The sequence below is a fragment of the Puntigrus tetrazona genome, unplaced genomic scaffold, assembly GCF_018831695.1.
Source record: "Puntigrus tetrazona isolate hp1 unplaced genomic scaffold, ASM1883169v1 S000000002, whole genome shotgun sequence".
NCBI classification, from domain to species: domain Eukaryota; kingdom Metazoa; phylum Chordata; class Actinopteri; order Cypriniformes; family Cyprinidae; genus Puntigrus; species Puntigrus tetrazona.
The window spans coordinates 1105777-1120078 of NW_025047682.1; the positions used below are offsets into that span (position 1 = coordinate 1105777).

The window sequence follows — 14302 nt, forward strand, 5'->3', positions numbered from 1 at the left end:
TGCAGCTCTAGCCCTTTGTTAGGAGCAAACACAAGCATCTGAATACCTATGAGTAGAATCAGTCACTAGGGGAATGCTGGGAAATGTCAAACTCTGCCCTCTTCATTGAGGATTCACACTGTTTCTCGCCAGCGGGAGCCCGGCCCCTGCAGTAATTGATGGAAGACGCAGTATCCATGGAAATGGCAGCTTCGTCATTAAGACCGTGAAAGCAGAGGATTCTGGGTATTACACGTGTGTCGCCAGCAATAACTGGGGAACGGACGAAATAATTCTGAACCTTCAGGTTCAAGGTGAGGTGTGAGAGTCAGGCAGGACGATAGCTTTCTGTATAGCCTCTTCTATGTGTTATTACGCAGTGTTTCTCACTGTATAAATATCATCTTCAGTCCCCCCTGACCAACCTCGCCTCACTGTGACCAAGACAACCACCACGTCCATTACTGTGTCCTGGATACCAGGAGACAACGGTGGGAGCTCCATTAGAGGTGAGCTGCTTCCACCTTCAGCTGTTTTCCTGCTAGAGAAAAACAAATCTGAAAAAAGAGAATAAAAAAGTAATCCGTTTTTAAAATGGTCATGATTTCAACTCTTTCTTTTTTTTTTACGTATTCTATGCAGTATTGTGTAGTCTGAATAGTAAAAAAACAATTAAATACGTTATAACATTTTAAGAAATCAGTGGGTGGGTTCAAATCTAATTCAAATCATATATTTCACTTAAAGTAAAACATTTTGGCTAATTAATGTGTTATTACAAGTGAGTTTTTACAGACATAAACTCTGAAATATCTGTTTCGTTATATTAGTTTGAATCTGTTTTCTGCACTGCTGGTAGATTTATTTGTGATGAACATTCTGATCCTTTGGTTTAGTATCCATCCAGAAAAATAATCATATAAGATTACATGTACATTACATTTGACTTTTTATTTAAAATGATTTAAATCACTGGATTCTTTAAAAAATTATTTAAAAAATAATAAGTATGTCATACATACAAGAAAGTAGTACTTTTATTCAGCAAAGATGCATAAAAATTCATCATGTTTTCCCTAAAAATATTTAACAATAATTTAATAAAGCAATATTTCATTTTAAATGTTTCTTAAGCAACAAATCAGCAGAATGATCACGTGACACTGAAAACTGGAGTAATTATGCTAAAATAACAGCTTTCAATCACAGGAATAAAATAAAAATGTAGAAGAAACATTTTATGTATACTTAATATAATATTTTTAACATAATATTTTATTATATTACTGTTTTACTGTAATTCTGTTAAACAAATCCAGCTTTGTTGAGCAAAAGAGACTTCTTTCAAAACATTAAAACATCTTATCGACCCCAAACCTTTGAAGTGTAATGTAAATATAAACCATTAGAGTGATAAACTTTAAAATCCCTCACATCATAATGTTATAATTTAAAACTTAAAATGTGTTTCATTGCATTAGTTAATGAAATATACAGTAAAGTGGAACCTTTGTTTGAATACATAAAATACAGCAATATCTACAATTCATCCGCCCTTGTCACACTAACAGCGGCTCTGCAGATGTGAAGGAAAGTCATTACTATAGCAACTGATGTGGATGAGCTGGATATAAAGTGCACAGAACAAATGCATCCCATTCCATTGCTCGAAAAATGACAGTCAGTTGTAAAGAATCGTTTAAAATCAAAAACAAAGATTTATCTTTATACGTGAAATCTGTGTCTGTCTTTATTTAGGATATATTCTGCAATACTCAGAGGACAACAGTGAGAAGTGGGGAAGCATTTCTATAAGTCCTAGTGAGCGTTCCTACCGTCTGGAGAACCTCAACTGTGGCACTTGGTACAAGTTCACGCTAACCGCCCAGAATGCTGTTGGTCCAGGTCGAATCAGTGAAATAATCGAAGCAAAGACTCATGGGAAAGGTGTGCATTTAGTCTTGTATATGCGATTTCTCAATTACTGGTGTGTAATTTTGTTGGAAACAGCCGTTCCAACTTTTTCATGTTCTCCTTCATCATCTTCACCCATCACAGAGCCACAGTTCTCCAAAGAGCAGGAGCTCTTCGGTAGCATTAACGGAACGTGCGTCAAACTCAACCTGATTGGCTGGAATGACGGCGGCTGTCCAATCACCTCCTTTACTCTGGAATACCGTCCTTTGGACAGCCCCGTGTGGACCAAAGTGAAGCGCACGTCTCTGACGAAGAGCTTCAGCCTGCTGGACCTGCAGGAAGCTACTTGGTACGAACTGCAGATGAAGGTGTACAACAGCGCAGGGTTGGCTGAGAAACGTGTCAAATTTGCTACTTTGAACTACGACGGCAGTAAGCAAAGTTTCACCTTTGAAGTAATTGTCAAATTAATTACGTGAGCTTTTAAATATTAAATGTGTTCGCCAAAAGGCACCATTCCTCCGCTGGTGAAGACTGCGGTGAAGGACCCGGTGAAGAAGACCGACAACGAGGGGATGAAGATGATGGTGACAATCTCCTGCATTTTGGTGGGAATGGTGCTGCTCTTCGTCCTGCTGATGGTGCTGAGGAGGAGGAGGAGAGAGCAGAGGCTGAAGCGGCTCAGGGGTCAGAAGTTTTTCACAGCTCTTAGCTACAGATCAAAGCATTTTCAAAGAGAAGGTGTAGATTCGTAGGCGTAAATACAGACGACATATGTTCCAGTTTAAGATCTTACTCATATCAGCCTTGTTTTTCATGACACGATAGTACTTCCATTTTCTGTTCATATTAAAAAAGCTTATTGTTTTTTCCACAGATGCAAAGAGTTTGGCTGAAATGCTTATGAGGTAAACAGTTTGATCATTTTCAGATTTGTTTTTTGTTTTTTTTTACAGCAAAAGCACCCCCAAATGAAATTCCTGTCATTTAATCGCTATCGTTTTATTCCAAACCCCTAAGAATTTTTTTTTTCTATGTAACAGAAAATAAGATACTTTGAATTGTCTCTGAGCTGCTGTTGATTCTAAAATGACTAAAAGCATCATAAGAGTGTTTGAGTCGCTAGGTACCAAAACAGATTCATTTACAAAGCATATTATCCACAAATGAATCAAACTCCATCAGTGTTTTGTGAGAAAGCATCATGAAGTCATTCATGACTCATATGCCATATTATTTGATGCAAACCATCAGAATCAGTATCTTTAAACAGTTTCATTGTTATGGATACTTCAAGCAGAGATTAATGAAGCTGTATTAGCGTTGTTTAAAAAAACAAGAACCAAGTAGTTCCTAGGATATTCCACAAAATGAATAAATAAATATAAAGTAAACGTTTCTTATGGTTTGGATTACCTATAAAGGACAGCTCTATATAACACAAACAAATAAATTCATCAATTAATAATCAGCATTTTGTTAAAAAGTCATTAAGTCATTAGAAATCTTATAAAGCCATACAATATAACCAGTGTTTCTATTAAAACATTTTATTAAAAAGCCCCAAGTTGTTAATATGACTCACTATATTTCAAATCAAACAATAGAATAACTGAATAAATACACTCTAATAGACAGTTTTATAGAATATTATGCACAAATGAATCAAACCATCAAATAAGATTCACTACAACAGACCGTTCTAAAGAATGTTATAGAGAATGAATCAATAATAAATTGATTGTGTGATGAATAAAGCACAAAAGAATGAACATGAAAAAAACCCCAGAAGGATTTAGGATGGGTTTTTTTTCGTCCTTTATTGATTTTAGCGGTCATTGGTTAGCATATTCTTACATTATATAGAAACTGCAGCTGGGAAATTCTTCTAAATTCTTATTTTGTGTTGCACAGAGAAAAGAAACCATACAGGCCGGTGAGCAAATAACGAACAATTTCTTTGATGGCTCACGTGTCATGCTGACCTTGTACAAGCAGAGATGTTATTCACAGGCTTGTTTGTGTTCACCTCCAGTAAGAACACAAGGCCTTCAGATACAATGAACAAACAACAGCAGACCCTTCGCATGCACATCGACATTCCCCGAGCGCAGCTGCTCATCGAAGAGAGAGACACCATGGAAACAGTGGGTGAGTCGTGTTCGCTGAACCATATCCAAACCTAAACATAAATCTGAGAAGGAATGATGCTATGAGGGTCTCTAATAGTTCCATCTCTCCCTTCCCTGTTAGATGACAGATCAACGGTGCTTTTGACCGATAACGATTTCGGAGAAACTGCCAAACAGAAGTCGGCCACCGTCACACACTCTGTCCACTATCAGTCTCTGTCGCAGGCCACTGGCCCGCTGGTGGACGTCTCCGATGTCCGACCCGGGACGAGCAAGAGCAGTCTGTCGAGTAAGAAACTTCTTAACGCACTAACGACAGCGAATATGTGATCATGCTTTTTTTAACCGAGCGTTTAATAACCGCCCTTAGATCCCACCGCTCGCCGTACAGCTAAAGCTGGCCCTGCGGCCCGTAACCGATATGCCAGTCAGTGGACGCTGAATCGCCCTCACCCTCCTGTCTCCGTCCACACTCTCAGCACGGATTGGAGGCTGGGGACGCCCAGAGTGGCCGGCTCGGTGGACAAAGAAAGCGACAGCTATAGTGTCAGTCCATCACAGGACACAGGTCAGTCTGCTACACTGTCTGGACATCTTTAGCTTTTGCTAGGTTCTTTTTTTGTCGGCTTGACATGTCCTGAAAAGGTTAGTTCACCCAAGACATTAAAATTAGTCTTTTACTTGCCTTTGAAGCATCCTGATTTAGGTGTTTGTAACTTTCTTATTTTAACCAAATCCAGTCTGAGTTCTATCAAACATTGGCCCTCTAAGCTCTATCATTGCAGTAAAACTTATTTGCTAAAACATGTAACAAAGTGGGCACAAACTTAACCAAATGTCTCTCACACGGCTTCAGGGGGTGATCAATGCGCTTTTGTTAGAGTAAATATCCATATCTGTAATAAACACTCTTTCTCACATACACCTGGGATGCTTTAATGGTCAGTAAAAGTAAAAATTTAGGGTTAACCCTTTAAAGCTGGGTTCTTTAATATTGCATTTTAATTTATAATAAATAGTATATTTGTAATTATCTTTTCAGCTTTAGTATGCTTCTAATATGTATGAGTCAGATATTTTTAAAAAATGATTAATAAAATAATGTGTTTAATTATTTATGCATTAATATAAAACTATAAAGAAACAGTAGTGCTGTCATACACATAAATACAGTATATACTTATATACATGTCTGTATTTATTTTCATATTTTCATAAGTTAATATAAATAAATATATTTAATATATAAGCATAACATATTTTTCTTAAATATATACATGCATGTGTGTTTATTTACATATACATAATAAATATAGACTGTACAATGTTTGTCTTTTTAGATTCATTGCAACATACAGTTATAAAGAATATTATGTGGGAAATTATTTAAACTAGTTTTAACAGAATTTAATACATTTTATTTACTTTTTATTATTTTTGTTTTTTATTTTGTTATGTTTCTTTTTACAGTACTGTTAAAAGATCTGGGGTCAGCGAGATTTAATTATTTATTTTGAAAGAAAGTATTATTTGTATCTAGCAAGAACAGATATAAAAAAACTTCTATAATGGTACAAAAAAGTTTTATAAAAAAATTACATTTATTTTATATTAATCAATAATAAAGTATTATGTTTCACAAAAATATATATATTTGTTTTACAAATTCTTGAGAACCAAATCTCAGAGTGTTGGATTTCTAAAGGATCATGTGACATTGAAGGCTGGAGTAATTTCTGGGTTTTTTTATGTTATCATCAGAATAAATTACATTTTAAAATATATTAAAATTTAAACAAATATTTTACATTTGAACAGTATTTCACAATATTATTTTTATATTTTTAATCAAATAAATGCAGCCTTGTTGAAGAAATGAAAAAAAGTATATCTGTTCCTATTTCTACTCAATGGCCAAATCATGTTAAATTATCAAAATATTCACATGTTAATGTTTTATCATCAACAAAATAATATCAAATATCATATCAAAGCCATGCTAGAAGTGCCTATTATTAATGATGAGTTCTGACCCGCTGTGTTCAGATCGCGCTCGCAGCAGCATGGTCTCCACTGAGAGCGCTTCTTCTACGTACGAGGAGCTGGCCAGAGCCTATGAACATGCCAAGATGGAAGAACAGCTACGACACGCTAAGTTCACCATCACAGAGTGCTTCATCTCAGACACCTCCTCCGAGCAGATGACCGCCGGCACCAACGATTACACGGACAGTCTGACCTCCAGTACACCGTCAGAATCAGGCATCTGCAGGTTCACTGCCTCACCACCCAAACCCCAGGACGTCTGCAGGGTGATAAACATGGCCGTACCCAAGGCCCACAGACCAGGTGAGAATACTGGTGGGAGCTAATTACTCCAAACTCAGTTTCAGCCTATAAGAGCCATTTTGAGCCAAATGTTTTTTCCATTGCTGATTTCACAACAGTTTCAAGTTGCCTGCCGCTTAACTAACCGAAAAATTCTTTAAATTATGGACAATGGATCTTTTTGTGTGCAATTCAAACTTCAAACTTCAAATCAAACTTCATTCAAAGTCTATTCTGAGTAGAATTTCTCACAGCACTGCACAAGAAAAGCTCAGTCTTTAAAAAGGATTCCCTAGCCTTAGCTGGTCCACCCAGTCTGGTTTAGATGGCTCTAGGCTGGATTTGGAGGATTTTGGGCACTTTTTAGCAAGCCGGTTTTGGAGACCAGCTAAACAGAAGCTTGTCTAGACTCTCAAAACAAGTTAACAAGTCATGACAATTCTCTGAGGGTACATGACAATGATAATGTATTTGGTCTTGCAGAATAGATCTGCTACGCTGCTGCTGCTATGGCAGAGCAAGTACTAAGACTTGCAACTGACAATACATCCACAACATGCTGCTGCTGAGCATGGAAGAAATACTGCCGCTGCACAAATAGTACACGTAAATAACTCCATATAGCATACATTAACCACCTCACAGCAGATCTATACAGGTGGAGCTGGGGAAGGTGGAGGGTTTCTGTAGTGTACTACCAAACTGCTGGAGCAAACAAAAATTACAGTAAAAAGCTTAGAAATAAGGTGATTGTGCTGTAAGATGCTAAAAAAGTTGGCATTTGAATATGCTTGATTCTGTACTATATAGCAGCGGTTCTCAATTCGAGTCCTCATGCATATTCTCATGAATCTGTTCTACATATTATAACCTGTCTCTCTTAGTTAACCCACCTGATTCCGATAATCAGATCGTTATAAGTGAGCTCCGTGCATGAACTGTGTTCCAATTGACATGGTCCCTACACAGCGTTCATTGCTTCTTACTCCCTGAGCAGGGGAAATCTACGCTACGGAACATTCATTCACTGGTCTTCACACACTGATGAGTGTGAAATCATACACCTCTGTAAATGAATACAATTTAAATTGACATCTTGCACACTTCGGTGCCCTTTGAATAGAGCGTATAAGTTTGCTTTGAACTGGAATTATGGTGAAATATCCTAATGTCCACTTCGCAGGGCACTTACATTCGATTAGAGCAAATTTTGAAGCGGTAAGAGAAACATACAAAATGTGCAGAGCGGAGGACTGGAATTGAGAACCCCTGCTATATGCAATATAAAGATCAACACGCATGCAGAAAGTACTTGGATGGACACTTTACTACCCTTGAAGCCGGAGAGGAGCTGTGATTGGCAGTAAAATAACGCAACGTGACAAATCAAAGTTGCCATCCAACAAAACTCTTTCTCTTTACCCTGCAGGAGGGGAGCTCGTGCACCTGCCTCCGTACCTGCGGATGGACTTCCTTTTGAACCGGGGTGTGCCGGGAGCGTCTCGGGAAGCGGCGATGGGCCAGGCCTGTTTGGAGCCGCAGAAGACCCGCTCGCTGAAGCGCCCCACCTTGCTGGAGCCGACGCCCATGGAGGTGCCGACCAGCAGGGACGTGCAGCAGTGGCAGCCGGGCACGGCCTCGACGCTTCCGCAGAGAGAGGCCGGAACGGACTTGGCGCAGGCTGCCAAAATCAGCACCTCCCAGGAATCGCTGCTGGACTCCAGAGGACACTTAAAACAGAGCAACAATCCCTACGCAAAGTCCTACACACTGGTATAACAAAGATCGGACAAAAATAAAACGTCAGCAAAAAGCGAACTCTTCATGCGCAGTTGTATATATGTTTCCACTTCTACTCCTAACAGTTTCTTTATTTTATGCTTTTTTAAAACAGTGAATTCACTTCTTAAAGAGAACTCCACACACCCAGAGATTGCCAAAATGATTTTATTATTATTATTATTATTATTAATGATGATGACATTGATGATGATTTACTAATTTACTTATTTTAGAAGTTAGTGTGCACAAACTAATGAATGGGAACCCATTTTCGTTTTTTTTTACTAAAATTTCTTTGTGTAATTAGTTTGAGATAAAGCGTGAGAGTGATTTCCATTGGTCCAAAGTTGTCAGCGTTCTGTTTTAAAGAAATCCTGGGAGTGCATGAGGACGAACCAATTTAAGACAAGTTGACAGTATGAATACGACCACTGGAGGGTCCAGCCCAGAATTTTTTGACTACGAAAATATTCAAATGTGAAGATTTCGTATTCTTATGAGTATAAATATATAAAAAAATATATATATAAAATGAGAAATCACTTTTATTTGTGGGTATTACAGGGAAATTTTTTGATTTGATTAATAAAGTCCTTTAGTCATGTTTGCACATATCTTGTTTAACCTAGAAAAGCAAGTCTTGATTGATAATTATTTGTGTTCCATTCTCTAATGGTGCAATATGAAAATCCATGAACCACGTTTGCTTTCTACTGTACTGTATCTCGCCCATGACGTGAGCTTCTGAGAGCCGGAGCGAATGAAATGACAGATTCAGGTGTAAATCAGCTGCGGTGGAAGCAAAGGTTGATTTAGCATGCTGCACGGGGGAGACTGGACCACCTACTGCACTGACAGTGTGGCTCTTTCACCTCCTATGTGTAGTGCACTAGAAAGGTGTCTTCAGGGCACGCTCTCTCTTGTCTTCATTAGATTTATTTTTGCTGCATTGCAGACATGCTGCACTACAGGGAAACTGAGACAATCTAAAGAGATCCCCTAAAAGAATAACAATTATGATAATATTCATAAAGAACCACGAGCGGTTCTGTATGATTATGGGCCGTATGGTAGCAATATGTTATTGTTACCGCTCTGCACCAAACTGTCTTGCAGGGAGAGTTATGATGAAGAATTGTGAGATGATATTTCGCTATATTTGATTAGATAAATCTATTGTCCTCACTATACTCATTTACAAATGTTTTTGTTGTTTTTCACATTTTTTTTTTCTATTTCATCTTTTTTTTTTTTCAACAGGGTGTTCACAGTTGTGACACTCCAGAAAAGATTTTCCATGATAATCCTGTCGACTAATAAAAGGTTGATCCCCAAACGAATCTGGCAGTTTGGTTAACGCTTTTCATTTTGCTTTGGGATATAAAAGGGATCTGAGTGTATGTGATGAACGGCGAAAATGAACAGCTTAATATCCATACCGAGATAGGATTCACTTTGGAGAGATGAACCTGAAGCAATAATTTACCCCATTTATGTCGTTACAAAACTACAGCATTTCTTCTTTTTTTGTTCCACAGAACGAAGAGAATCGTACAGGTTTTGGAACGACATGAAGGGTGAGCAAATGATTTTCATTTTGGGTGAACTGTTGGTTCAATCACAGCGAAGACGGAATCGCTACTCACTGAATCGTCTGAATGAATACTAAAGATATTTCTTTTTGGAAATCATGCTCCAAAAAAGACAGAGAGCTTAGCAGGAAAACAATGAAAGTAAGAACTATGCATCCTCCTGAGAACAAGCATAACTTTCCTTGTCTTGTTGGTGTGCTGATTTTCCTCAGCTATGGTGGCCCAAGGGGGCCAACAGAACATTAGCAATGCAAACAAAAGTTAGAAATAGTCCACAACGTCACTGAAATAAACCATGGTACAAATAGTCACAGTGGAAAAAATCAGCGCGAAAGAAATGAGCCACAAAAAGCCAAACTGAAAGTGACTATATTATACATGCTGGATTTCTACATGTAATCTATTTATAATTCACACTGCTTGGATGACAAATGGTCAAATAAATGTTGAAAAGTTTCAGGAAGAAAAACTGCAGTTATGAGTCATGATGAGTGATGAGTGACACAGCAACCGACTGAGCGTCAAAATAAATGTAATAAGAAAAAAATTGTTCACCTAAAAATGAAAATTTGCTGAAAATGCATCCGAGATGAGTTTGTTTTATTCATCGGAAATGGTTTGGAAAAATTTAGCCTTGCATTACTTGCTCGCCAATGGATGCATTGAATGGGTGCCGTCAGAATGAGTCCAAGCAGCTGACAAAAACATAATTCACATGACACAGTCCATTAATTAACATCTTGTGAACTGAAGGGTGAAAAAAAGAAAAAAGAAATCGATATTTAAGGCATTTCAATTTTAATCTACTTAAATACCAGCTTCATGAAAGTGCGTACGCCAAACAAAAGAAGAAAATCGTGGTATTGATACGGTCTTGGGCAGGCATATAATATGCAATTTTGCGTGCTTATGATATGCAATCCAAAGTCAGTTTCTGCATATACACGAAATCGATTCATAAAAGATTGGGTTGCAGATATCCATAATACATAATCCTCGGGTGAAAAATCCAATAGCATGTTTGTTTATGTTTTCCTTTCTAAGTAGTGCTTATGTGCATATATCTCTCCTGATTTAGAGAAGATGACTTTTCACAGGACAAAGCCATAATATGATGATACTGACCACTGAATTTTGGTATCTTGACAATACTAATTTGTTATAGTCAGCAACGCACGCCCTCGTATTATTTTCTTTTAAATGCTGTCGCCTAATTATTTGCAAAAATGTGTGATTTGGTTCTGGCACCATTCTTTGGTTTATATTACATGAAGAAACTTGTTTTATTCTTCAACATAAATTATGCCACAGTGGAAATTCCAGAGGGAACCCGCTTCTCGAAAATGCAAATTCTCTTCCATAATTTAGGAGTAGGTACCGCACCTGAAGTTTGTTGTAGGAAAAACAATTAATTAATAGCTGTTTTCATCTTTTGTTTACTATTCTAATTTTGTTCAGCCCCTTCAGACCACCTTACCTCGCAGTCTGTCGTTCGGTGGGCGAATTCCCGCGAGGCCTTCAAAGAGCGCGAGCGACTCTCTCAAATTGCTGTATTGATTCAGAGGCTTTCAGTGAAGAGCCGGAGACAGCCACTCTTCCTGGAGCACTTGGACAGAAATTGGTTTTATAGTGCTATGTCAGCCCGATGGGCAATGGGGGAACACGTTAGTCATTGTGACAACTACATTCTCTATCTTCGTCTGAAGCGCGCAACAAATTGAGCGTCGCCGGCACATATTTATAGACGGCCTCGCTCAGCTGTTATTAACCACCTTCATAAATAAAGCAGCAGTGTGCTTAATTCTGATCTCCCTCAGAAACACACAGCTGTCAGCAACACAACACTGATGGCGTCTGAATGAAAAGAAGAACTTGGCCGAGTTCCTCTCATTCTGTTTGGTTAATCTTCATTGCTTCGGCTCGAGAGCAATTTGGCTGCGATCTCAGTGGGATGTTGGCAAACTGTGAAGTATATTGCAGTCTTATTAAAAAAGTGTGAAAATGTGAAACAAAATATGTTCTGTGGAAATATTATAAATTATAAACATTGGGATGGTTTTCCTGTAGTCTTCGTGGTGAAACTAAAATAATGGTCTTGCGTGCGTAAATGTTCTCGAGTATTTGTAGAATACTTTAGGCCTGTATTAAACTTTTTTTTGCATAACGTGGTGAAATTTAACAACGTTGATCTCAATGTCGATCCATTTTCGGTTAATTCAATTTCTGAATTGAAAGGTTTCGGCGACTGAAGGAAGCAGTTCTTGATGCATTCTTCAAAACAGGCTGAATAGAATATGGGAAATGAAGATTGTTTACTAAGGAGCTTTCAAGAACTAACGGCTTCCTTCCGTTTAAGAAGCACCCATTATAAACATTATAGCATTAGCATAGCTTTTATGAAACAATCTATTAAAAATAATATTTTTATGAATTTCTAATCCAGTTTTCTATATTAATAAAAAAACACTAACTTGAATACTATGTAGTATACAGTATACTGCATTGTTATTATAATTTTGATTGATTTTTTTTTCACTCCAAAAGAGTAGCGCTATTGTCACATGACTTCACCACATGGCAGATAAGGTGGTCTTGTTGTCATGTTGATCTTTTTCACTTTGAGTACAAAAAATATTTTTACCTCTGGAAACCAAAAATGTCCTGAAATGTCAAAAAACATTAAACACGTCAGGTTGAGCACATTGCATCATGGCACATAGCCTAATATTTCTATACTATGCACTTTGACTGTTTAGATTGTAATATTCGCATGCCGCTTGAAAACCAAGGCTGATATTTACTTCCAAATAATATGGTGGTGGTAAGAACATAATTTTTGAACGTGAAAAACGTGCGCGCACAGGCTTGTTTGACTGCTCACATTATTATCAGTGTGTATTTCACAGTTTGGTTGTGTTCAATACAGATTAATACACGTTTCATCTCAATGTTTTTCCTGTGTGAGCAATAGCTTTTGGATCAACGCGAATCCCTCTGTTTTCTTTCCTTTGCAGCGTACATCAGAGTGTAACACCCCCTCCCAGCTAAAACCTAATGAACCTGTCAGACCTCAGCATGTGGTTCTGAACAGAAAAACTACCGTAATTAGACCCATGAGGGGGATTTTCTCTGAATCTCTTTGAAAACTCCTATACATGACTCACAGAGCTCAGTGTTTGCCGCACATACCGGAATGACGCCACAAAGTTTTATAAGGTTCCAGTAGTCAGGAAGTTGTTGATGAAATGCACTTGTCTACTCATTCTCTATCTTTTTTTTTAAAATGAGTGTTAATTCATTAAAGTAATTAATTGAATCACTTTCACAGATCAATAAGCCAAGACGGGGATCCAGAATGAATTCATCACTACAGCCGTGTCCGAAACAAAACCAGCAGTCTCACCACCCAATCGATGCCTTAACGGATAGCATTTTGAGTGAAGGTGCCGCCTGAGGAAACTAGTTTTAGATTGGCTTCTGTTCAGTGAATTTTAAAGAGATAGCCAAGTCACTGGACACATAGAATGGAATTTGTAATTTCCTGAATTCCCCGATTATTAATTAATTAACAATGACTATTAATTAATTTATTACTTTTTTTTGCATTAATAGCCAACCCTATTTACACAAAATTTGCACAGATGAAACTCTACAAGATATAGACTCAGAATCAGTGATCTTAGAACAGACTGGAATCGTGCTTTTCATTACAACAGCATAAGCTGCTGCTGCAATACCGGTTTTGTGTTTGTTTGGGGTACATTTCAAATATCAGTACATTTTGAATATTTCTTGCACATAAGAAATTAGTTGCCGCGCGTATGATGCACAGTTTTCATGTACATATGATGCACATCTAATTCTACCGATCGTGAAGCATTAAAAATGCATGTGACAGGAAAAAATGCATGTGACAGAATAGTTAATGAAATACTTTCTTTGTGTCTTTTCTTGTTTTGTTTTTTATAGAACCAGTTATACGTACAAGAATTTGGGCTAATAGTTTATACTGTCTTCGAAAAACAGGTGAATTACGATGTTACGCAAATATTGCACAACCTTTTTGATATTTCTAGGTTTTTGGACACGGCCAGAGTTGAAATGTAAACAAACGGTATTAAAAAACATGGCGAAATAACCCATCGATCATTGAGGTCATCCCAATATTTATTGAGTTCACGTACAATTATTTCCAACAGTTTGGTGTCAGGAATATTATAATACACTGATTTCTGACAAAGACATTGACTCGGGTAATGATAAATAATGATAAACCACAAACACAATATCAATTCATCTCTACAGACAAAAAAAATGTAAGTGAAAGATTAAATAAGTGTGAATCATAATGATCTTTATAGTCTCAAATGTCATTTAGGATATTTCTTTGAGCAACATTCTTGATCATTCGGCAATAAATACCCCTTGTTTCTTGTCTTAAACCAATAATACTGTCACACAATTGGTTAACACTTTAAGGTGGATGTTTCCGAACACCTTGACATTAATGATGGATCTGTTCATATTTATCAAAAAATAACAAAAGTATTTCAAAAGCAAAGTACTGTATTG

At 37.4% G+C, this 14302-nt stretch overlaps 1 protein-coding gene across 2 annotated transcripts in view; it reads left to right on the top strand.

The window, feature by feature from the left end:
• dscama (Down syndrome cell adhesion molecule a) overlaps positions 1 to 9478 on the top strand; it is a 75664-nt gene extending 66186 nt beyond the window's left edge. The window contains exons 23-33 of one of the 2 annotated variants that reach the window (XM_043229312.1): positions 133 to 293; positions 390 to 488; positions 1738 to 1926; positions 2038 to 2328; positions 2407 to 2583; positions 2774 to 2804; positions 3932 to 4047; positions 4126 to 4317; positions 4399 to 4596; positions 6075 to 6377; positions 7786 to 9478. In XM_043229312.1, coding sequence (XP_043085247.1) covers positions 133 to 293; positions 390 to 488; positions 1738 to 1926; positions 2038 to 2328; positions 2407 to 2583; positions 2774 to 2804; positions 3932 to 4047; positions 4126 to 4317; positions 4399 to 4596; positions 6075 to 6377; positions 7786 to 8135 — 2107 coding nt within the window. In that variant the 3' untranslated portion in view covers positions 8136 to 9478. The remainder of the gene's footprint in view (positions 1 to 132; positions 294 to 389; positions 489 to 1737; positions 1927 to 2037; positions 2329 to 2406; positions 2584 to 2773; positions 2805 to 3931; positions 4048 to 4125; positions 4318 to 4398; positions 4597 to 6074; positions 6378 to 7785) is intronic. The other variant, XM_043229313.1, reaches the window with a different exon arrangement.
• The last annotated feature ends 4824 nt before the right edge of the window (positions 9479 to 14302 follow it).